A 24,962-nucleotide genomic window follows, 5' to 3' on the forward strand; every position below is an offset into this window, starting at 1 on the left:
CGTTAAGGCTGGGGTTGTAGGATTGGCTGACTTGACGCAATCGAAACGAAATTGATGTTCAGATTGATAGACAATGGAGATTCTAGAGTCCTTATATGTTGTAAAGTCTCGGGTATGGGAAAGACCTCTGGGAGAAATCCCATCTGAACGAGCTTTCAAGGTAAGAACTATTGTGTTTTATGACGTCGTTGAACAGTATTTTTCTTGTCTGCTGATCACATTGACTGTGATAAGAGCGCCCGTCAGCAAGAAGTAGTACCACTGCAGGTGTTGTCATCGTGGCGCAAATAGGCTATCTTTCCTAGTGGTTATTCTATCAGTCGGTGTAAATGAGTGCCTAAACGAAATGACATGTATTCTTCCAATTGCGTTAAGGCGGAGCCAATGGCCAAGCAGGCTGGAATAGTTACACCATCTTTGGGGTTACACAATACGCTTTGAGATGTGGATGAATCTACACCGGTACCCTTCAAATCAATAGTTGATTCTTTTGAGAAAATGATGTTGTATATTTGCGTATTCATACTATGTTACGGCACATATGTATTGGATGACTGCAGAGTAGATATCCCTCTACGATGGTACATAGGTATACACCTGGTGTACTAGTTGTGGCCGTCAGTCAAGAAGGAGAAAGAAGAGAAAGAGAGTAAAAAACTGAAGTATTCACTTGGAATGCAAAGCTCTGTACTGTGTATCAGGATTCCTTACTTTAGAAGATGAGCAATAGTTCAATGTATTATGATTGAGTTCTGAATTGAGGCAAGAGAATAGGAGAAGTATTTCAATTTTCAAGTTAATCACCAGATACCTTATGAATAAGTGCTAAGAAAATCATTAATTGTTATATAAGAGATACACATACTTTGGCTTGGAAATTATCGTACCTAGGTAGGTATCTATTTACATTAAATAGCAATTGTGATAGGAAGCCTACCCCGGGATCACCTGAGACAATACAGACAAAGAGGGTCGGGTAGCTTCTAATCTTCAACAGATAGATCAAGCAGATCTTTGTGCTACAACACCATCATTTTTCTATTACACTTAGTACCTAAGCCTTAACCTGACTTGTTCTTAGCCCCTATCGGCCTGCTTCTTGAAATCGTACATGAGATTAAACTACTTTGGGTACTTATAATAGCATTCTACTTGGTCATAGTAGCAGTCCCAACTACCTCAACTGTCAAACTCTGTACGAAGTAGAAGAATACTAATTATGAAATGCCTATACGTGATATGAAAATCTCTCTCACTACTTACCTAGGTACATAATATTTTACCTAGGATGTTAAGTATCGAACCGAAAGGAATAAGGGGCCAATACCCTCACCGTATCATATATGCTCTTTCACTTAAACTAACCACATCCTTTGTAAGGTTTACTTATTTTCAAGTTTACCAGTCCATATCCATAACTGTCCTGATTTTCATTTGTGAATAACGAGATGACTCTGTTAATTCATAAGCAACTGGACACTTATGAAACCATCGATATCCATAAACGATGTGAAAAATATCATCCAATTAGAGTAGGTACTTAACCTACACCCTTTCGTGGTATTATATATGCACTGTATCTTTGTAACAAATAGGACGACAATAATATGGAGATAGAGTCAAGATGTCGATTATGAGAGACAACATATGCACACTCTATTTTACTCAATGAATATTAATTCTGCTGTTTTAGGGCTCTATACGACTGATTTCTAGTAAGTTCTAATCCCCGTTTATTTTCAAAATTTTCAAAAGTTAATTCCTCACCGTCCAGCTCAAAGCAAATTAAAGTACCTTGTTACCCTTCCGTCGTCTAAGGTCCAAGTCCTTTAAAGCCTCCGTCACGATATTTTATCTCTATCATTATACTGTCTAACTACCACCGCCTCCTACATGAATGTCAAGTAAGCCTTACCGTATTCTGGCAGTGAGCTATTGGATCGAAACTTGATACTAAATTTACATTTCGTGCCTGTTCGAATTTTACAATGATACGCCATCTACTATTAAAGGACAGTTACGAAACATTCTGTTCAATAATTTGCTCCTACTCGATAAATAGTGATCTTGTCGTTGAGGGCAAACGTCGAAGGAAGACGATGGGACATACCTGGTCATTTGTAGTGTCTATTGCCATGAAACTTTCTCGCTCTCCTCGTCTAGTGTCCAACGCTCATGAAATGTTAGATGGCCCAGGTAACGAACCCAGTCAATATCTCCACTTCAAAATAATGAATTTGTTAACGTCCAGTGTACGTTCTAAGGCTGTCTATCCAGGAGTTCTCTGCTTCATAAATTGGAATAAATGGTCAAACTACAAGATACTCTGTGGACGTCACATGCTTCTCAAAGGACCTAAGGACACTGTACTTTGTAGAGATAGGAGTAGCCTCTAACTAGTACCTGACTGCACCTGTTCTGATTTAAGAAGGAGCATCATGTATGATGTGAGCTTCTAGTCACAGGGCGAGTCACAAAGTAGATGATTTCTAGTCGAGAGCACCTACCAGCTCCAAGAGGAAAACTTCTACAGATCGAAATTCTCCTCACACTCTTGCTATTGGAGTTAGGCAACGCTCATGACCCGATTATTCCTCTAGCTGCTTCCTCAACAACTACATTCTACTAGTAGCCTCTGATTCACTGCTGTAGATCGAGGAAGGTAGGGGTACCTACCTAGGTAAATACCCCTCGCCTGATTAGCTCTTAGGTGTTATACATGAGTACTTCTATCAGACCTCTACTGCTTGGATCCGCCTTATTGGTCAAGAACCTCTCAACCTTCCCTAGCAACCTCCTCCTGCCTCAAATCTTCAAGTACAGTGTAGGGGAAACTTCAGTTTGTGCTAGTACCCTGCATGTTCTGCTTCTTCTTGAGGTGGATGAAAAGCAGGTTTGTTCACTTGTGAGGAAAGAACAGACGCAGCAATTCATTTTCCCTCCCTCTATTTATTCAACCTCACTCTCCCTCAACCAAACTTCCCATCTTACATCAACACAAACCACAACAACAAGGTATTGCCACATACAGTTGTGACGATCTCTCCAAGATCAAGTCACAACCTTTGGCAAGCCACTCCTTTATCTTTATCCAAGGACCCTTTTACTTTTACGCGCCCAACACTTCATCATGTCCAAACTGTGGCCTATAGTCTTTGTTCCCCATGCCCCTCTAACGGCGGCTACTCTTGAGAACCAGTTGTAAGCATACGAAAGCCCCTGTAGGAATGCGTGTAATATTTACCCACCTATTGCTAACACGAATTTCTTAGAATGCTGCAGCTTGGTCAATACTCAGATGCTGTAGTCAAGTGTGGTACATCCAGCTGGAATGTTCACTTGAACATTGTAGCCACCCGATGTGGGTGGTTTGAACAACAGTTCGCGGTAAGTCTTCATACAATACGCTCCATCTTTAAATATGCGAAGCCTTAGGTGCTTCTGATATATGTCAAAAATATTATGCACTAGTTTCTAACATTCCCTTTAATTTACAGGAAGCTCGATCCCGCGGAAGTAATGAGGTGGTCGTCCCGACAAATCCATATGTAGCCTACAAGATCCTCATCTGGATCTATACGAAGAGTATGAGAAACCCTTACACAGATTTGATAGTATCAATGTGGCACTGACACTAATATTACTCTCAGCCCTAGATCTTCACGAAGAATTCAAGGGTTTTAACAATGCTATCTATGCGGATATCATCATATGGGATATGGCACGCCAAATGACTATGCTTGATCTGATGAAGGCTTGTCAGGAGAAGTTGAAGGGTTATCTTCGACATATTGCTGTCTCGATTCAGCGAATGAAATGCAACGGTCAGGTACCAGTGCAGGAGCTATTTGGCGTCCTCTCTGGTATAGGCTTCGCGTATGAAAAAGGTCAAGTCGCCCTAAAGAACATATTCCTCAATTTCGTTCAGGACAGTCAACTCTGGGTTTTGGATGTCCCCCACTTCCAGACGAACATGGCCACAATCCCAGAATTCCAGAAGGTAAGCAAGAATATTTCTGAAGCGCGCTTCTTTACTTATTATCCTAGTTAAGAATAATGCTAACTAACTATAAACATTACAGGATGTCGCTGATCTCGTTGACAAATCCCCTGGATTACGATCGTTCAAACCAGATGTTTGTACCCAGTGCAACAAGAACCCTTTCGCAGAGGAAGCCTCTTCACACTACGCGGAGATCAAATGTGAAGACGGCGAATTCACTGCTATTTGCTACCGCTGCCAGCAAAAGAAGTTTTCCCAGAACCGAAAGGCATCAGATGTCGTTGCTAAGGGTCTAGTTCACTACCATTGAAGCCCCCTAGAACGAGGGAACTACCAGGTACACAGATAGGTACCGTAGTATCAACATAGCTAGAGCTTTTTTCTTTCTTTTTCCTTTTGCGCAGGAGGATAGCAGGTTTACACTGCTTGCTCACATCATCGCGAACTGGTTGATTCCAACAGCCATGATGATCTGAAGCCAAACACCCTCGCCGTCTCCATATTCTTCAATGGTATGGATAGATATTACTCAGTTTGTCTTTGCGTTATGCGTTTAATTAGTGAGATACGATAGTGTCCTTAATATAAGATAGGTTTCATTATTCTCAATAATTCATCGAGCAGCAGTTATTCTCGTATCAGTCAGTAAAGCATCGCTCAGCTATGCATCTAATTCAATATCATTTTACAAACATAATATTATATCCCCATGCCTTGATGCTCAATTCGATAGATACGGATCCAAAAATTCCATTCTAGCTAAACCCTACTATAAAGCAGTAGGTAGTACGAAGTAATCCTTCTGCTGTACTACGGAACTAACATGTAGTGGCAGTAATTATCGTTACCAATATGCAGTCATCTGGCACCACATAATCCTTACGATAGCTGACATAGGTAACAACGCATTAAGGGCCTCGTTACTTGGAGAGCTGACAGTCATAGCGGCCTCAGTCTTATGGGTTTTGGAGTTACATCAAAGAGCACGCAAGATCTAATTTATGAATCCTTCAAGCCACAAATCTCACGTCGACGAGTCATATGATAGCATATCCGAACTGATATATATGATGCGTCCCCTCTTCCTGGTTTTCTCTCAGCTCTTAAGATAGTGCCATAGGTACCTCTTAGCTACCTAATTCAAGAATAATAATGGAGTTAAAAGGTGTAAGTCGTCAGACAGTTAACCGTGCCAAGATTATCGTTACTGCATTGTTGACGATATCCGGCATTACCGAAGCGGTATCAATTCCGCCCCCAAGCGGCCCATACCAGGTTGGCTTTCGCAAATATACCATCGAACACTACAACGACCACGACCCCGTGGCGCCGAATAACGTGAGCACGGCGTTCTTGGCGACCGTCTTCTACCCCACGCTCCAGAAGCCCGAAGGCCCTCCGAAGCCGTATTTAAACCCCGAGACGGCAGCATTCTTTGAACTGAACTGGCACTATTCAAACGGGACCCTTTCGTCGATTACTTCGACAGTGCAGGAAAACGCGACGTTTTTAGAGCCAGAAAGTTTAGCTGATGGATCGCTACACTTGCCAACCATTCTATTTGGTCCGGGAGGCGGCGGTCCCCCGGTCGAAGGTAATACGATTCTACTCTCCGAGCTTGCGTCGTACGGTTATGCTATAATCGGCATAGACCACCCATTCGAGCAGCCCTTCATCCGATATCCGAACGGAACAGGCGTTACGGGGATCGATATTGATAATCTCGATATAGATTACGTAGACATCTACAACATGCGCCTCGAGGACAATACCGTGTTCTTAGACCGCCATCTCCCCGAGTTGGTGCGAAAGTTAAAACTGCCACTCAGTACGACCAAACTTGGTGCCTTCGGGTACTCGCTAGGCGGGGCAGCAGCTCTGGGATCACTCCAAAGTCATGATCAAATCGTCTCTGGACTGAATATGGACGGCACTGTTATCGGGAGCCTAGCATCGAATAGCAGCGCTGCTGACGTGCGGAAGCCAGCGTTCATGATGGGTAGTGAAGGCCACGGGGACGTTGGATCAGGTGATAACTCTTGGATCACATTCCCACAATGGCAGACAGGCTGGCAGCGGAAGATCAATATCAACGGAACGACACACCATGACTTCTTCGATGATACTTTCTGGAAAACACTCGAGGTCGGTGCAGATCCTCACGCGGGTCCAATTGACGGCCTCGAGCAGGTTAGGGTCTTGAATGCTTATGTTAAGGCTTTCTTTGACTTTACCTTGCTGGGCAAGAAATCCCCCATCTTAGATGGCCCCTCGCCTGAATTCCCGGAGGTGATCTTCTCTAATGTGACCGGGCCCCGATAGATCACGGTCAGAACCGAATTATATCCAAATTTATTTCAAAATGAATTAAGATTCAATGATGTCTTCATAGGGATACTATTAATCTATACAATTAGTAGAATAAAAATCGGTGTGAACTTTAGGGGCATCTTACGATGAAGCCCATGTATACCTATCTATGGATAGCATCGGCTTTGACATGTGTGACGGGGCACCATCCTTCGTCGTCTCAAAAAATGTATGATATATGGCTTCCAGGTAGAAAGCAAAAAGATAATGCTGCATCAGCCGCGAATCGAACGCGGGGCCCATCGATGGCAACGATGGATTTTACCACTAAACCACTGATGCTATGCTACGTCCTTCACAGATACTTGTTGATGTAAAAATTAAATGTAAAATTTTGTTATATTCCAATGCATATTCCGCCGGCTCCTTTTCTAATTGGCTATAGTAAATATATTTCGCACTAGTGCCGGGAACTAATACTACACCATAGTATACCTGTGAATTAAGCTAGTACCGGTGTGATTTTCGGACATTCGGGACCCACTCGGGGACCTACCCGGGACTTTAGATAAATGAGAGCCAGTATATACCTAGGTTAGGTACATTTCTCACGCTTTTACAAACTGCATTGATTTCAAGTCAACTCAAATGGCTTATAAATATCTATGTCTAACGTCTATATAAATGGTGGATTATAAAGAACCCAAACAAGATTATTCCAACTATTTCCCACCATCATATCTACAGTGAATCAATAACAGCTCAAGATAAATAAATCTGTGAGGCCACCACCAATTATCGTCATCTAAATGGCACCAACCGACAACTCAATTGCGAGGCAGTCCTTGCTCGGGAGCTTGGCCGGGTCGGCCTCGGCACCGTAGAAAAGCTCGAACACGTCGTTCACGGGGCATGCCCAGAAACCTTGGATGGAATTAGTTTTCCCAGATGCAATTGTGATATCTTAAGTGGTGAAGGGGTATTTACCTGTGGGGAAGGAGTTGAACGTGAGGAGATGGGCGGGTGAGACGCCGAAACCAGGGGTCTTCTCTCCGGGCTCAGAGTAGACCTGTCCGACGGAACCGGCTGGCACTTCGGGGATGCGAACACCATAAGGGGGAGTAGTTCCAAGATCTAAGAAACATTAGACTGATTGAAAAAAAAAAAATTTAACCAGCAAACTTGTAGGATGGGACTTTTAGTTACCAAAGTATAGGTTGGTTCCGTTCAAGTAGGAAGGGTCCGAGCTGTAAACCGAAGGCCGTTGGATCTGGATGACGTTCTGGCCGGCAGCGACATGAGCGTTCTTAAGAGCCCATCCCGCCAGCTTCTCCGTGGCGCGAAGGCTAAACTTGTCTGCTTGGCGCTCCTCCAAACCCGGGGCGGCGACGGCAGCGCCAGCAAAGGCGAGAACGGTGGTAAGAACGGCGTACATTTTTGCTTTTGGGAAAATAAAAATTATTTTATTAAGACTTAAGTAGTCGAAGTATATGAAACTAATGATGATGATGATGATAGATAGTGATGATGGAATGTTGTTGGTGTTGATGCAAGTAGGTAAATATCACCGACCTGTGGCAGACAACGGACATTTATATGCGGCTCGTCAAACCACGTAGCCATCAAGCCCCTATTGACACAGTCCCAAATAGAGATTAACTGCTGCAGCACAGCCATACGATTGCCACGAACGCCAAATCATCGTCAATGCCGGCGGTCAACATAGGTGCAATACGAGCGCACTTCTCAGACCCGTCTTCGTATTCCATGGGTATCGGATATAGATATTCTCACTCTGTATTCCCCTTACGGAACTATACGGTGGGTATGATGAGCCATCTCCATTTGCGGCTGATCCGTGGCCTTGAGGCTGGCGTCAGCCCTATATCGTGATCTTCAAGTACCGAGAAACGCATAGTATATTCAGGGGAACAGCAAGGGTTACGATTATCTAAGCCTCTAATATCTAGGTAATTTCATTAAGTTGGACACGTAGAATAGCCTACATCTCGAAGCATTCACATATTAAGTGGCTATGTACGGTTGATCGAATCAAAATTGATCGTCTTTATTTATGATACCACATAACACCTTGGAGCTTTGCTTGATACGAGAAATAGGTCGACTTCCAACAAATTCGCCACCTATTATACTTTATTCCCTTGTAAATCTCAATTTCGCTCACCGCCAAGAATAGGTAGTATTGGTAAGATTAAGCCTTTATTTAGTAGAGAGTTGTGATAATATGAGCTTTTATCCCTTACGTTTAACTTTCCTGCTACAAGTCTGCGATTTTATTTCGACATAACGAATCTTCTACGAAGTAAAGCACGCCGTTGCTACCTCGGACACTACTATGTTTAGATTTATAAGGAATCAACGTCCATTGACGATTTCAATGAAGCTTTAAGTATAATTGGGATTAATGCGACGAGTTAGCTACGCCTATCCGATGACTTCTCTTAAGTTTCAGAATATACCGACTGGATTCGCTACATGTGGCGGGTAGTAGAGGCGCAGTGCAGCAGAAAGGGGTGAATATAGTGTTGATGGAACCGTAGCAACGCATACATCAGTCGTAGAAGGTATGTTACATCAGTTGATGAATTTCCCACCACAACTACCACACATCTCAGCAGATATCTCATCCATAATGATTTCTCTGAGCTGAGGAGCCATACTGACGAGATCCTCTCGCTTGAGGCACTTGGAGCCGCACACGCCGCAGGTTCGCGATATACCGGGTGCTAGTATTGGCAGTCCGGTGGTCGCGCATGTGGCTATAGTTCTGTTAGTACTTTGCGTAGACGAGTATATAGCCTAGGTTTCCATAGATAATGATACTTACCAAAGACGTGCTTGTTTCCACAGCGCGACACCTTGCCCATCGGCTCCAGGGGTAGGTTACAGAAGGAGCAGGCTTGCTTGCGGCCAATCATTGCGAAGTGGTCCTTCAGCGCAACCTGTTCTTCGCTATGCTGTGCCATTAAACCGACGGCTCCCGTCACCGAGGGACCTCCGCCATACATCCATTCCCACATCCTCGCTTCGGTGCTCAGGTTTTTCATAGCTAGAGCCGTATCCGCTCCTTGGTTTCGGTCTATACTGCGGTCATATCGGCCGAAAAGGATACGGCACTTTACTCCCGCGTACGTATCTCTTCCAGGCCAGACAGTACTATATTGGCTGGTAAAAACGGCGGTGACTCCTCCACCCGGACTGGCCGTAATTCCCCAAATACGAACCCGGTTGATATGGACTTGATCCTCGGTATCCAAATCGGCAAAGTTCTCTTCAGGGTCGTAGTCAGATCCATCTGCCGAATCGACATCCATTTCTTCTTCATCAGCTGAATCGTCTTCGGACGCGGCATTGCCGTGCTCGACGATAGGCTTGTACGCCATAGCTCGCGGGAGCTGATGCTCAATAGTCTGGTTAATCTCAGTAGCCCATCGCGGCCCAATAGTTCCATCCTCGGGGTTTGGAGGCAGTGGTAGGTTGGTCTGATACCAGGCATCATTCTCGTGAGTAGCTGAGAGCCGGACAAGTGAGTACGAAGGCATCGCAGTAGTCTGAGAAAGAGAAGGGGGATGGATGATAAGTCCTATGATATATAAGCTAGAGTGTTAAAAATGCCGCTGATAAACCTGCACTAACCGGTAATCGGGTTCTGTGATAGGCTCTCGCTTTCTGAGTCTGGATATGTAGTCTTGCACTCGTCCGTGGTGTGTTTAGTGATCCGACTAGATTGGCTGCTGTCAAATGGTATTTGGAAAGTTTTCGCTTGTGAAGGCGTAGCAATGATACCGCGGCAGATTTTCGATTCTCCAATAGTCCATATCTGATATCAAATAAACATGAATCCCTTAGAAAAGCAATAGCTTATCAATAACTTACTAGATCTTCCCATACCACAAATGCGTCGGTGGATAGATAATGGCAAACCCCGTTAGAATCGACTTTACCGACTTCCACATTTGGCGACTTCATATTCTCATGGGGCGAGCGAATAGTAACCTGCCTGAATCCAACGTAGTTTTTGGCTACATATGATAGTATGCTTGTTTTTGTATTGCCCCTTTTCAGCCACGGCCCCCAGCTGAGTGAAAATGATGAGCCAGAGGGTGAATAGTCTGGATCGATAGGCTGTGAGAAGCGTTAGTCCGAGATGGATTTCTAGGAAACAGGTCGGACACGTACGTTAGTTTTTGGGTGAGGCCCTTCGGCTACGAACCTTGCGACTTCTTCGACTCTCCATCGCCCACAATCTCCCGGGGGCGCACTAGAGTCGTGTTTGGCCTGGACTGAGATGATGACGACTTCGTCATCATCATTCGCGTATGCCAACAATGCTCCATGGCTCTCTATATCTCTTGCCCAGGCGAAGGAAGTGATATACTCTTTGGTGTACTCTACTTCATGCCCTTTGGCAAGTGGTAGAAGCAAGCCTGCCCCTACGCCCCAAGCGGCAACCCATGGTCTCAAGGTTCTAGCATTGCGGCCACGGAGTTTGAATGCATTCATATTATCTGATGCACCTTCACAATAGATGGTGATGGCGCCGGTGCCGGTAAGTACGGCAAGGACGGAACGATTCATCCGGCCCAAACCACATGGCGACCATTCCAACGCGACGAGGTGGTTCATGGAACTGCCTTGACTTGCTACGGTACCCGAACCACCACCGCCAGGAGTGTACTCAAAGTCGGGAAATTTCTGTCTTACAAGATTGAATATGGGTCGATTTAACTCCGGGCTTCTATGCTCGACAGTGGGAAACCTAAGAGCCGTCTCATTGTACTGTCGAACTACTCCGTTACTCACGCCGTTGGTACCTCTAGGAATGGAGTATTCCGGAACGAAAAGGAAGACACAATCATCGCACCCGATGGCCAATTCGGCATCAGGGGACCATACGATGTTATGCGTACTTGCGGGAGAGGCTGTAAGACTGAATGACTCCAGGGGAAGAATATTTTGAGACTGGTTTTCGGAGGCCATCTCGGAGAGATCTAGACCTTAGTTATATTTTCCGGTCATTTTAATTTAGTCATCCCGATTATTGATTGATTTGTGAAGAAATATGGTGATACTCCTAAATTGCCGATTGTTGTGAGAAGTTGATGTAGAATGACCTTGCGATATAGAATAAGAAAGAAAAAAACTTGGTTATGTGTAATATTGATTAAAACAAAGTTTAATATACATGAGACTACTTAGCTATACATACCTTAGGTATTTACATAATTCCTACTAATCAACCCAGTAGACTCGTGCAAATACACAATCTATTGCAAGATAGAATTAAATTGTTATAATATTCTTTTCATGATAGAGGTCGCGTCGTGTCGCGTCTTTTGGTGAATCGTGTTACGTTAAAACATAACATAACTACAGCTAATAGATTTTATAGCCATCAAATCATTAGACGCCTATTTTCGTGTCGTCCGCTTATTCAGATATTTATGAACTTATTTTATCTTATTTATTAATAATCGCATGCAAATTTCAAACTACAGCTAATTCTTCGGAGTCTCTAGATATGACCCTAGAACCCATAGAGCAGCGCAACTGGCTAACGCTGTTGCGCCGACAAGCTTCTTGCCGTACCAATTATCGTCTGTCAGCGGCTTGGCTGTTTGTACTTTCTTCGGCTGTCGAGACTTGGATTTGCTCGATCCTGTAGCATTGCTTTTGCTTGCCTTCTTAGCCTCTGTTTCTTCCTCCTCGTCCGCGAGGACTCTTAGTTTTGCAATGGTTTTGCTAAGAGCTAACATCTCGTCATCGACTGTGATATTTCTAGCTCCATCCACTTCGACGTTCTGAATGTTTCCAAAGAAATCGGTTAATAACCGACTCCGCGCAGCTTCCGGTCCGCCTTGGAATAGGTCGTACCGTACGCCTGCATTGGAGTGAATCTTCTCGTAGTTGTAACTATCAAAGAGATCGCCGATCGTCTTTTTACTGCTCAAGTCCTTGACTTCGGATTCTAGAAACTCGAGGTTATAATATGTATATCGGTCGATAACAGCGACTCCGACGTCGTTATCGGCATGGTGGGAATACGAGGACTGATCGAGTTCGGAAGATCCGGTAGCGATAATATTAGGAGAGTATAGCTTGCTGTACATGGTATTCGCTTGGCACGTATCGATCATGAATAGAATCTCGTGGTACCTATCCAATATTATGTTAGTCTAGATGCCTCGTTGGAATAAGGCTCGGAACTTCATACCGTCTCTTTTCCCACATCTGTTCAAACGCATCTGCTAAGTCGAAAGCGCCAATCTCTTCGGCATCCTGGAATTTTAGGAATTCATTTCCTCCGTGTCCAGTCATATACACAAAGATGTTGCTCCGGTCATCAGTCAGCAGTCGCTTACTCCTAGGCATCTCATCCCCAACACGATCTGTTAATAAGCGGATGAAATTCTCGACGGTAACCTCGTATCCTCGATAATCGACTTCGATATTGTCCCCATATAGATCGACGGCGCGGTCTGCGTTACTATACACGGTCCCGGGGAAGGCGTTGCGTGGGTTACAGGCCATATCGTCGGGAAGCATAAGGATAATCTGCGAGTCGGGGATTCCTAGACGCTTTACGGTTCGGTACATAGATAAGACATTGGCGAGATGGCGATAGTTGAACCAAAACCTCGAGGTGCCAACTAGAACAGCCCAGTTGCTTGTATGCTCTGCCGACACAATCGGGGGAGCAAACAGCGACGCTGCTAGAAGCGCGGGGAGATTTAACACGTTGGATAACTTCATGATGGATACCTGATAGTTGCGCGAAGGTTGCGCGAAGTTCTCGTACAATACCTCGTCGTCGACGGATAATGATAGAATAGTGATGTTCTTTTGGATTATAGCATTGATGTCTTTGAAGGATGGAACATTGAAATTGAAAACTGATTTGTCATCGCAGCAAAGGGGTCAATTACATAAAACCAGGGGTCTTTCTCTACCTAACCTCTACCGTGATATCTAAATCTATGGTCGGCGAGCCTTATCTCCGATATATGTACTTTGTAAATGTGTATATTCTGTATTAGCACCTGAGGTATTCAAGCATTGTAGCGTCATCGGGCCGGGCTACCTAGTAGCTGCAGGGACTAAATGCCACCTAATGGACCCAATGGCCCTAAGCGGTTTCCACCACATGCCTCTTGAATGCGACTGACCACTACCTAGCTTTACCTGATACCGGCAGCTCCCAATCCGTATCATGTACACAATACGAAATCCATACACGGGACTGCATGATAATCGCTTATAATCATTTACAAATTATACGTATTTGTATGATTTTACGTCATGCGCCATCTCCGCCCTTGCATCAACGGCGGTATTATATACTTTAGGTACCTAACCTAAGGTATGTGCATATGTATATTTTGGAGTATTAGGTATTATTAGAGATGCGCTCACGCCGCAAATGGGCCACCGTAAAATGCACCGCAAATACTTACCTTAAATTTGAATCTTAAAAAGTTCTATCGTTATTTTTCCCTCACGACGATCCTCGCCAAGGTTATCTGCACTCCGCATTCTTCACATATCGTCTACCCGGTTTGTTTATGAATTACATATACGGATTACAACTTTAAACCATTACGCTGCAGTGAAAATGTTTAATTGCAAACTTCACGATTCGTCTACGACACTGTGACCGAGACCCGCTGTCACCTTAGGCCACACACCTATGACATAGACCTGCGCATAATTCAATATAAATTTACACATATACGACCGATAGCTAGGGAATTCATCTGGCTACTACGTTTTAACAACTACTTACTCGAGAATATTATTGAGGCTAAATATAGGTCTCTATTAAAAAGAAACAGATCGAGAACTTATATATATATCCGGTCAACATTGCGAAATAGAGAAAAATAAAAACATTCTCTCTACCTGACAAACCAAGCCCAGCCGAGCCTAACCGACAGCTGCGATGGGCCACCCTCCAGCTTACATATTCATAATTAGGTTTGTGTTTTACAAGATATTGTCCCATAATATTGTCCACCTACAAGCTCCCAACTCTCAACTGTCAACTTGAAGCTAACCTGTAGAAATCTAACCCCTAGGCATGGGAATCGCCTCGACGCCGCCGAGAAGCAATGGCACCTATCCTCACCAACCCCCTATGACCCACCCCTAACATACGGAGGATGGTTACAATCTAAGACTGTAGGGGCAAGAATCGCATCTATTTTACAAGAGAGGGAAACAGAAGACGAGGCTATAGCTGCCAACCATAATACCGACAACACCACTACCAAACCCAAGAAGCGCCGCTACAAGATTGTAATACATAGCTCGCCTTTTCTTCGATGTGTCCAAACATCCATTGCTATAGCTGCTGGCCTCGCCTCTAATCCATCTTTACCTACTTCTACAGAAAGATCTCCCTCTCCACGAAGTTCACATGTGTCTCCCTTGAGTTCACCCCCGGTACGGCCCCATACGGCCACCCCACCACCTGCGAACTCGTCCCACGACCCATCGAAGGCTAACCGAGCAGAGAGGTCTGTTTTACGACTTGATGCTTTCCTCGGAGAATGGCTATCCCCTGACTATTTTGAGCACATTACGCCACCGCCTGGGTCAAGTCTTATGTTGGCAACAGCAAAAGCCGAGTTGTTGCGCCCCGAGAATTATAACGAATACTCCCACTTCCACACTCGCCATACTCCAAGTTCTTCATCACAATTATGGAATGCTTCTAGTCGTGGGAGCCACTTAGCTTCTTCTATCACCCCCGAATCCGATACCACTTCCGGTCTCGATAACCTGTCTACTTTGAAAAACAGTTTGCCGAGACACAGAAGTGACTCGACCGGACACGTCGACCCGAGAATAGCACACAAGGTATCTTCGTCTGACCCTACGTTGAACCCGGGATATATTAGCCCGATTCCTTCTTATGCTCTTTCAACTTCCGAACCCATACCAAGGGGTTATGTGGCGCATGCTCGCGATGCTTGTGTCGACGTCGACTACCACTGGGACTCTAGTAGAGACAACATTGGCTGGGGAAATGGAGGTTCTCTGCCTGAAGAGTGGGCGGAAATGCATCAGAGATTCAGGAAGGGCCTGAAGCGATTAGTCGAATGGTACAGCACAACGAAAAATCCCGCAGAAATAGTGACCAAAACTTCGAGCCCGAAACCCCCTAAATTTTCGCAAAAGGAGAGCGATACCGACAGTCTATCTACTGAAGATGGTGAAGACGTTGAAGTAGAAAATGTCGTGATTCTTGTTTCGCATGGCGCCGGTTGCAATGCTCTTATAGGTGCCATCACGCAGCAGCCAGTCCTTATCGATGTTGGAATGTCATCTATCACGGTGGCGCAACGGAAGCCAGATCTTGACGACGATATTGGTACTCGTATTTATGGAGAGCCTGCTTCTTCACTCGAAGAGCCTCTATTAGCCAAGCAGGCCTCATTATCCGATATATTCGAATTGAGATTGTTCGCCAACACAGAACATCTTTCATCAATTACTCCACCTGGTATCAGTCGTTCTCTTTCAGCCGCAAGCCAGAACGGGCGTGGTCGAAATACTAATGGGTTTCCTTCTGCACTAAAAGAAGTCAGCCTTAGTACCTCGTTATATGGAAGCCAGGCACCTCTGAGTCGTAGTAACTCAGTAAATGCCTCGCTCGGTAGCATGCGAAGGGGGTCGCCTGTACCAGCGATAGCAGTTCGACAACATTTACCTAATACAACGGGCGCCGGAAGCATAACCGTTGGTAGTAACATCTCCAGCGTCTCTTCTACCCGACAAGACCGCATAGGTTCAGTGGGGTTATGGGAACCATCAAACCAGGGTGATGCTTTATCAGAGAAACAAGCGGAGACGCCACCCGTACCGAATATTGACCACCAGGCCGAAGTGACAAAGAAAAATGAGGATGTTCCCACGAGTATACAAGAGGATAACTCCCAACCCGATGACGTCGGACCTCCAACTTCAATAAAGAAAACCGTCTCAAAAACGGAATCCGAATCATCGCATGGTGAAGGGTATGACCAATTCGATGAAGATCTTGCACCGCGCCTCTGGGCCGGAGCTAGCAGCGGCGGCCTATGGGGTGCGCCTCGACCTCCGGGAGAGGCCGAAACAATTCGGGATATCACCTCAACGAAACGAAGGTGGACCGTCAACGAGCAGTAAAAATTCCATCAAAACAGCAGCCAAAGCGACCAAATCACAAGATATCTAACCTACTCCACTCAAATTAACGTGCTTTGCTATATACCTCTTTCATCATTGAGGGGAGTTTACACTAATGCGGTTGTTGACATTAGCATTAGCATATTCTGGGAATTTCTTATATTCAAGGTTCTGAGGCAGAAGAGATGCGGAATAGAAGGTAATCTCTAATCCCAATCCCCCCTTGTACCTAGCGAACCTCTCTATTTCTCTTGCTCCGATTTTGCTGTTTTTAAAAAAGATACCTCTTGACAAATCGATTTTGGCATGACCTAGGGAATAATAAGGGGATGGGATGGACCAAGTTTGAATCGTAGTGGTGGTCCATAGGCTAGATTGGGTATTTACTAGCCATTAGTCGTTAATGAATAAATGAATGAATGAATGCCAACCTGGAATATTGTTGAATGGGGGATGATTGGAAAATGAGTTGTTAAGAGGGTATAAGACTATAAATTTCTTCAAACTTCAAAACTTAGTCCCGATAATTCAGAAGACCGGGACAGCAACCGGTAATAATCGTATGTCCAAGTGATACGAGTGCGCAGTGCCTAGCCTAAGATCCCGGGAGGTTTTCGACCTGCATGCGCCTCCCGGACTCATCACACAGCATACCCAAGACAACGAGTAATCCATACATCAATCACCTCGAAGGCGTACAGAAGTAAGCAGGCTATGTACTCTAGACGAGATACAATAGACATACATACAATAGAGCGGGGTTGGCGTTTAACATGCCACGCGGGTAACCGGCAACACAAAACAAGTACGGCTGAGACTTATATAAGGTGTAAGTAAGTAAGCCGGGACCCCTTTGCAATATTTACGCATGTGCAGAACTACCTAGGTATAAACATTGGTTTGAAATTTAGAAATCTCATTTCTAGCCATAGGGGCGACATGTCTAGGGTAACATGATCTAGACAATACTAAATCCATTGACGACGATCCGCCTCTTATAAACAAACGCCTTGGATATGCAGTTCAGTTCCATACTCCCAATGCTCGTACGTGGATAACTTTCCTTTCTCTAGGACAAGATCCGATCTAAACCGTCTCGTCTATGCTTCTGTTGTTGCCAAGAGCTATGACAGAAGATTCTCTTCTCGTCCCAATGGTTCAATGGCTCCTCCTCCTAGCTCACCTTCGTGAATTAGACTGCATTGTGAGATGGACATCTTATCCTCTTCACTCACCTTCCACAACGAAGTCGAATAGTAGTTGCATCATGAGGCTAAGTCACCCTCCCTCTCAACCAAACGCCTTCCTCATAGCTTGATGCGCCAGCTCGACGCCCAAAAACGTGGCCGCGTTAGCAGGCACCGCCCTCGCGAGCGCCGGCCCGAAACCTGGGAAGAAGGCCTTCACTCCACCCCTGCCGTACAGCTCCCGAACAACACCACCGATAGTCACGTTGCCTTCAGCGGTCTGCAGTCGACTCTTGACAGTATCAACGGGGAACACAGGAATCCACATAGCCACACCCGCCGCGCCTCCCGCCGCCGTAATAGCCATTAGACTTAAGTCGCCGCTGGGTTTTCCTGTTACCGGATCGCGCGGCGTCAGGCGGCGCTTGATATACTCGTAGGCAGCAAAGTAGGCGGCAGACCCGGGGCCGTCGCGGGCAAGCGTAGCCGCGCTGCCGCGGAAGACGGAGCGCACGCCGCCTTCGCGGTAGAGCTGGCGCACGACGTCCAGGCCGCCTTTATACTTGGGCTCTTCGCCGGGCTTCAGGCGCTGGCCCTGGACTTGCAGGATGACCTTGACGCGCTCGAAGGGCGCGGTGATGGCGGTCATAGGGATCGCGGAGAAGAAGCCCGCCGCGCTGATCTGGCCGATGGATAAGGCGCCGGTGGGGGAAGGGGGGGAGAAGGATGTTACGATTTGCTTGCCGAGGTCGTAGCCCCAAAAGGAGACGGCGACTAGGATTTGGTTGGGTTAGTTTTTTTTTTTGCGCATTTCTAATTATTTATGATTGCGAGTAACGGAGGGGAGAGGGGGAAGAAAGGGAGGAGGAACATACACATAGGCGTAACACCGACCAACGGCGCACTCACACCGGCATACAACCCCCTTTTCAACCCATCCCGAGCAATGCTCTTCCTCACGACATCAATAGCCGAAGAATACACTCCCTTATCCGCAGTCTGCAAGCGCACCTTGACCAGATCGAACGGATGGCCAACAACGACGGCGCATACACCGCCGAAACCGCCAGCAGCAAAGGACCGCAGCTGCGACGAGAAGCTAGACGCGGCAGCTTGCGCCTCGGCTTTCAGCTCCGTCTTGAGCTCGGCTTTGGTCTCGGGGATATGCGGCAGGTGATCGGCGACTTGGGCCGGCAGCGACGAGTGCAGCTTCTCGTTGATGCCGGTGTGTTTCTCGTTCGACGACATGGTAGCAGCGCTTGATTTATCTCGGCTTATTATCCCGTCTACCAAATCTATCCAGCTTATCTATCTTGAAGACTATCCGGGTACCTATCGAATACCCAAGCCGGGGAGGGTAAATTGTCTCGTCTGCGCAAATTCGCGCACTCGGTAGAATTACAAGTTAGCTAGCTACCTGCCGCTCAGATCCAAAAAAAAAAAGAAAATGACGACGTCTTTGCGCCCAAGTTACACGCTCAACGCAGCGGCGGAAGTCCGAATATAGATGGATACAGCAACAACCAAAAATGGAAAGAAAGAAGAAGCAAACAGTCACACGAGGGAATTAGCTTTATCGAGAAAAAAAGAGGAAGCAAGTAGGTAGAGTCGGCAATAGAAAGCCGAGCCAACGTCAGAGATACTCGTGCCTCGGCAGAGAACAAAAATATGTAAAATAAAAAAAAAGGGTTCCAAAGTACCGGGTACTGGTACTTACCCAAGATAGCTTGAGTACCCGCTTTCGCTAACCTTAAGCCTTAAGCCCTGAAGTATCAAGTACATCGTAAGTATTAGATCGACATAGATCAGATCAGATAAACGTCTCGTCGTTAAATGTATAATACCTACATATCAACAGTACCTTAAATACACAATCATACAAGTATAATAAACAGCCACAGCATATCAACATTGTATAATAGTTACTTGAAAAATAAAAACCCATAAGCCGAATAAAGAATATACCATGCCTCGGCCAAGTCGGCTTAATGGACCTTTACGTAACTATCAGGTACCTACTAGATAAGTCAAAAGAAATACCCCGCCAAAAGCCCAGACTCCAAGACCTAGGGCAATTCTCACGTACATGTACATGTACACACCCCAACATATTTCTACGATGCATACCTCTTCTATGTACAACAGACAAACACCCGTCACTTATAGCACGCATTTACCGGTCACAGCATAAAACCTTTACATATCTATGTGTTACCAAACCCAGAACAAGGACCATTGATAGCTCGGCCCGCCAAATTAGGTGCCAAAAGAAGCCCTTGTTCCTGACCCGGCCATGCTCCATGCAATACGTAGGTACCTAAGACGATACGTCATAATCATATGCCAAAACGCTGCAGAAATAAGACTTGAATAAAATGCACGTGTAAATAGTTCACTAAAATATAATATGCCTGTTAGACGGTCACTATCCGGAAAGTATATACAGAACACCCAAAGAAGTGTCAAAATGAACATATAATGGGGTATACTCATTCCTTATTCTCCTCTATTCCGCTTTTATTTTCGACCTCCTTATCGACTTGGAAGTCTCTCCAACCGCACCCGCGCTGTCCAACAAAAAAGATATCACCGATCATCGAACGCCGCAATGCGCAATTCCGGGGAAAGGGAACAAGCTTGCCCACAATACTCCGCACCTACCCCAGTTCATGGGTAGCTCAAGCAAGATAGAACGCCCCTACACTAGTACCAATTGAATACAGCGCCTCAATACCCACCTAGCCCCTTAGATGTGATAGCATTGACCCGACCCATCCCGCACCAACATGCTGCATCCCCTTCTCTCTCCATCTGTATCGTTAGGTCGATCCCGTGTTTGCCAAGGTAGCTCTGAACCCTATCTCGAACATCCTCCAAGTCCGCACCTCGAACTGCGGCCACGTGAATCACCCCTAAGAGCCTACCTCCCGACTCGCTGCTTACGCCATCATCCACCCAGAATTTCGGTACGGAATATGAGGCCACACCTCGCTGACTTGTGATCTCAGACAGCGCATTTCGAAGATTGTACTCAGTATCCGCTGGAATTGTGAGTAGTAGGCGCTGAGCTGATGATTTTACTAGGGGTATCGCCGTGATGAGGATCAAGTACGCAATTAAGAAGGATGCTAGAGGATCCCAACCAGACCATGGAATGAGGTAGGTCAAAACGGTTGATATGATCACAGAGGCACTTCCAAGAGTGTCTGCGAGAATATGCAAATAGATCCCGTGCATATTTTCGTTCTCGTGGCTATGAGAATGAGCATGTCCATGCCCATGGTTGTGACTGTGATTATGGCCGTGATCGTGTTCATGGTGCGATTTACAGTCGTGATCATGATCTTTGCCATGACTGTGGCTGTGGCTGTGGCCATGAGAATGAGAATGACCATGATCGTGTGAATGACCATGGCTATGACCGTGAGAACCGAAGGCAAATATACCTAACAGATTGACCACCAGTCCCAATGTACTAACAATGAAGAGCTCTCGAAGTCTCTTGGTTTCTCGGCCCTCTAGTAGTCTCTCAAACCCTTCGAACATGATTTCGAGACTAATGAGTCTAAGGAAACTATTAGCTAAAGAATTCAGTTAATTAGAATTGAGACTTACATCAAAAAGACTCCGTTCGCAAACCCGCTCAGCGTCTCGATCTTCCCGAAACCGTAAGGAAACCTCTCGCTAGGCGGCCATTTACTCATAACCGACGCAAAAAGTCCTACTGCCAAGGCCACACAGTCGAAAAACATGTGTATGCTGTCACTGAGAAGCCCCAAGGAGTCGGTCAGATACCCATAAACGGCCTGGACGCCCATGAACGTGAAATTAACCCTATAAAGAGTAAGATTAGTGATATATCCACAAAAGGAAACTAGGTCCAGTCCAAGTCATACCCCATAAAATAGAAAATTCGGCGCGAATCTTTCTCTGTCATGATGGCGTGGATCAAGGGCCACTTCGAGGTAAAGGGAAGCAACAAAGCCGTAAATTTTGAGTAAGTTGCTTCATGACCACCACCATGGGCATGGTCGTGTATGACAGTGGCAGTAGGTGCTCTATAGCTCGGGGTCTTTGGCGCGTCCACCATGTCATTCTTCTGTGTACTAGGCAGTTCCTCAGCATTCTGTCTTAGGGGTGATGGTCGGTTTTCTCGTCTTTGCAGCGGTACGAAAGAGTTCGCTTGATACTGTGTCATATTCTGCCGAACCTGTATCTGAGCATCGGGGTCGAGGTGGTCGTTACTATGATCATGATCATGATCATGGTCGTAGTTGTGCTCGTGGTCATGGTCATGGTCATGATCATGGTTATGGCTATGGTTGAAGTCGGCTTTGAGGCCTTGGCCCTGAGGGTAAGCCTGCAAGGAACGAGTCGATCTCGAGTGGCTGAAGGACGAGGGAGAATGAGAATGAGAGTGTGAGTGAGAATGGCCGTGGTTATGCGGTAAAGGAGGTTGCGGTAGGGCGTAGGAGGATGCCATGATGTCGTTCAATGGTCTAATTAACTCGGGATATCTGTTTGCCTATCTAGCAGTGACGATGTTTAGAGTCCCGAAGACTCTCTTCGATTTCCAATTTTTATCGCATGTGTATGAAATTATTAGTGCATAAATATGAATCAGTATTAAACGGCGATCTCTATCGAGTCGAACCGGTTGAGTACCTTGGCGGTGATGATCAATGTTGGTCGGTGCTGAATCGGTATATCTGGCTGTTGGTTAAATGGGGCATTTATTGATTGTGTTCGTACGCGTCGGCAACGATTGAGCCTTGAACGGGGGATAATTAATTTAAATATCTAGTTTAAGAGTGAGTGTGATGGTACTACACAATCTTAATTGACAAGACTAAAAAGCAATCCAAAGAGAACAAGCAAATTGTGGCATCTTGTATTGATAAAAGAGCGGAGGAGAAAAAGAGAGCGACGACGTCGAAGAGGAGGAAAGATCCAATGTAACCCCCCTGTTCCTGAATGCGGTTCCTTAACCTTTCTCTTTCCAATCTAGCGCCAGCCCGCAATCTATGATGCACCTAGATAGCCTGCAAGTACTCCGCATTATTACTAGTATCATGTACTAATCGTTTGTAGTCTTTTCGCCGAGTTGTTGCTGAGTGGTAGGTACTATTACAGTAAGATTACTAGGCTTTTAGGGGTTCAGCAGGCACCACATCTTTAAAGTTTACGTACCTGAAGTCCCTAAGTCCCTATCAGATATAGGTACCGAAAGTTTATTACTTTTAGGTAGGTAGTCGATAAGCAAGATTCATCCAATAAACCATCTCAACCTTAAAAATGACTTCCCATAATGTTTCTATAAGGCTCAAAACGTACACTTGGCAATAAACCCTGCATCGAACACCACCACGTCAAACATTATCACCACCGCCAATCTTAATGGTCAAGGTCATAATTACCTAACCACCATTTTGAGATATGTTTTGTCGATGCTGTTCATCTACGCAAAGTCAGGACAAGTCACAGAAGAGAATATACGAAAACACATTTTAAATGAGCTCGTCGTCGTATAATTCTAAGCTTACCTATACACTACCTTAGTAGTAAGCTATATTCACCTTGTATAGACAAATCTATATACTCCGATATACCCGCCTTACTATTCTGAAATGGCATACCTCGCTTTTGTCCTGGCGTTTACCGCTTTCGGATCGTTACTTGGCCTCGTGGTAGTTTTAACTATGCTACCTTCACGTTACGTTAAGATCTCCCCGGCATCTAAAGAGTCTGTTTCTATTCAAGTCTTAGTTCTTGGGGACATTGGCCGAAGTCCGCGCATGCAATACCATGCTCTAAGTGTTGCTAGGCATGGCGGAAGGGTTGATCTTATTGGCTATCATGGTATCTTTGTTTCTCTTCTTATATTCCTTTTGTTAGCTTGACGAGTAATCTGTACTAAGTCATTGTATAGAATCAGCCCCTCATCCCGATCTTCTCAATAATCCCAGGGTCAAGATCTATCCGTTGGCACCTCCACCGAGTGTGATTAGGTCCAGTTCGATTCCTTTTATCATCGCGGGGCCTTTAAAGGTGCTATGGCAAATTTGGACTCTCATTCGAGTTCTCGGTTACCAAACACCCCCCGCAAGATGGATCATGGTTCAGGTACAGTCTATTTATTATCTTTATCCAGTATACTTGTTGACATCCACTCTAGAACCCCCCATCTATCCCAACTTTAGCTATTGCCCTTCTGATTTCCGTCTTGCGCAACACGCATCTTATAATTGATTGGCACAACTATGGCTGGACGATCCTTGCCGGGACAAAGGGACGCAATCATCCTTTCGTGGAAATTTCGAAAGCCTACGAATGTGCGTTAGCTCAGGCAGCACCTACGGCTAATATCACTGTTACTCATGCAATGAAGCGGCAATTGGAGAAGGCGCCTTATAGCGTTAATGCGCCAATTCTTGTTCTTCACGACCGGCCAGCCTCCTTATTTCAACCCCTAGATTCTTTATCAGATCGCAGGGACTTTCTAGAAAAGTTACCAGAGACTAAGGAATTTGCTTCAAACATCATAGCAGGTCAGACAAAGCTCATAGTAAGCAGTACATCTTGGACACCGGATGAAGATTTCTCCCTCTTACTCGACGCCTTGGTTACATACGCTAAGGACGAGTCTACGCATCCTATCATCGCCATCATTACAGGACGCGGGCCCCAAAAAGCAGCTTATGAAGAGAAAATCCGGAACCTACAGAAAGCGGGAAAATTGCCCAATATTCGCATACTAACTGCATGGCTAACGATAGAGGATTATGCCAAGCTCCTAAGTTGTGCTGACCTCGGGATATGTCTTCACATGTCTAGCTCCGGCGTTGACTTACCCATGAAAATTGTGGATATGTTTGGATCTGGGCTGCCAGTTGCTGCGTACTCTGGATATGAGAGCTTCAGCGAATTAGTTAAGGAGGGTATAAATGGATGCGGCTTTGAGACGGCAGACGAGTTAGCGACAACTTTGACGCGATTATTGGGGGAAGAAGGGTCACGCGAACTGCAGACGCTACGTAGAGGAGCCAAGAAAGAGAGTGATCTACGGTGGGATGAAGAATGGGATCGAGTTCTAGCCCGTGTATTAGGGCTCATGGACTAAGATACGACAATATTTAAGCGGGACTACGCGTTACGAACTACGAAAGTCAACGAATTGAATTCAAATACGTATCAAATACGTAACACCTATACGCCTTCTCGAATGCTCCGAAGTCAGCTATGCTAGTGTCAAAACAGACGTTATTCAACAC

At 45.5% G+C, this 24,962-nt stretch overlaps 8 protein-coding genes across 8 annotated transcripts; 4 read left to right on the forward strand and 4 right to left on the reverse strand.

Moving 5' to 3' along the window:
- Window positions 1-3,130: 3,130 nt before the first annotated feature.
- GL218_03590 (uncharacterized protein) lies at window positions 3,131-4,313 on the forward strand (the record flags this gene model as incomplete). The annotated part of the gene is made up of 5 exons (XM_033580160.1): window positions 3,131-3,201; window positions 3,273-3,387; window positions 3,498-3,585; window positions 3,651-4,000; window positions 4,083-4,313. The coding sequence occupies 5 exons, from the start codon at window positions 3,131-3,133 to the stop codon at window positions 4,311-4,313; spliced, it is 855 nt and encodes a 284-aa protein (XP_033436136.1).
- Window positions 4,314-5,155: 842 nt separating this feature from the next.
- GL218_03591 (uncharacterized protein) lies at window positions 5,156-6,325 on the forward strand (the record flags this gene model as incomplete). The annotated part of the gene is made up of 1 exon (XM_033580161.1): window positions 5,156-6,325. One exon carries the CDS (start codon window positions 5,156-5,158, stop codon window positions 6,323-6,325), a length of 1,170 nt encoding a protein of 389 aa, XP_033436135.1.
- Window positions 6,326-7,118: 793 nt separating this feature from the next.
- GL218_03592 (uncharacterized protein) lies at window positions 7,119-7,748 on the reverse strand (the record flags this gene model as incomplete). The annotated part of the gene is made up of 3 exons (XM_033580162.1): window positions 7,119-7,237; window positions 7,301-7,447; window positions 7,520-7,748. 3 exons carry the CDS (start codon window positions 7,746-7,748, stop codon window positions 7,119-7,121), a joined length of 495 nt encoding a protein of 164 aa, XP_033436134.1.
- A 1,160-nt stretch (window positions 7,749-8,908) lies between these two features.
- GL218_03593 (uncharacterized protein) lies at window positions 8,909-11,314 on the reverse strand (the record flags this gene model as incomplete). The annotated part of the gene is made up of 5 exons (XM_033580163.1): window positions 8,909-9,093; window positions 9,162-9,917; window positions 9,971-10,154; window positions 10,211-10,459; window positions 10,514-11,314. The coding sequence occupies 5 exons, from the start codon at window positions 11,312-11,314 to the stop codon at window positions 8,909-8,911; spliced, it is 2,175 nt and encodes a 724-aa protein (XP_033436133.1).
- A 518-nt stretch (window positions 11,315-11,832) lies between these two features.
- On the reverse strand, window positions 11,833-13,087 carry GL218_03594 (GPI-anchor transamidase; the record flags this gene model as incomplete). Its single annotated transcript, XM_033580164.1, has 2 exons — window positions 11,833-12,490; window positions 12,549-13,087. 2 exons carry the CDS (start codon window positions 13,085-13,087, stop codon window positions 11,833-11,835), a joined length of 1,197 nt encoding a protein of 398 aa, XP_033436132.1.
- A 1,851-nt stretch (window positions 13,088-14,938) lies between these two features.
- GL218_03595 (uncharacterized protein) lies at window positions 14,939-16,504 on the forward strand (the record flags this gene model as incomplete). The annotated part of the gene is made up of 1 exon (XM_033580165.1): window positions 14,939-16,504. One exon carries the CDS (start codon window positions 14,939-14,941, stop codon window positions 16,502-16,504), a length of 1,566 nt encoding a protein of 521 aa, XP_033436131.1.
- A 1,290-nt stretch (window positions 16,505-17,794) lies between these two features.
- GL218_03596 (Mitochondrial carnitine carrier) lies at window positions 17,795-18,939 on the reverse strand (the record flags this gene model as incomplete). The annotated part of the gene is made up of 2 exons (XM_033580166.1): window positions 17,795-18,465; window positions 18,567-18,939. 2 exons carry the CDS (start codon window positions 18,937-18,939, stop codon window positions 17,795-17,797), a joined length of 1,044 nt encoding a protein of 347 aa, XP_033436130.1.
- A 4,379-nt stretch (window positions 18,940-23,318) lies between these two features.
- GL218_03597 (Chitobiosyldiphosphodolichol beta-mannosyltransferase) lies at window positions 23,319-24,811 on the forward strand (the record flags this gene model as incomplete). The annotated part of the gene is made up of 3 exons (XM_033580167.1): window positions 23,319-23,550; window positions 23,621-23,814; window positions 23,867-24,811. The coding sequence occupies 3 exons, from the start codon at window positions 23,319-23,321 to the stop codon at window positions 24,809-24,811; spliced, it is 1,371 nt and encodes a 456-aa protein (XP_033436129.1).
- Between the last annotated feature and the right edge of the window lie 151 nt (window positions 24,812-24,962).

The sequence above is a fragment of the Daldinia childiae genome (genome assembly GCF_008694065.1).
Source record: "Daldinia childiae strain JS-1345 chromosome Unknown Scaffold3, whole genome shotgun sequence".
Classification (NCBI taxonomy): Eukaryota; Fungi; Ascomycota; class Sordariomycetes; order Xylariales; family Hypoxylaceae; genus Daldinia; species Daldinia childiae.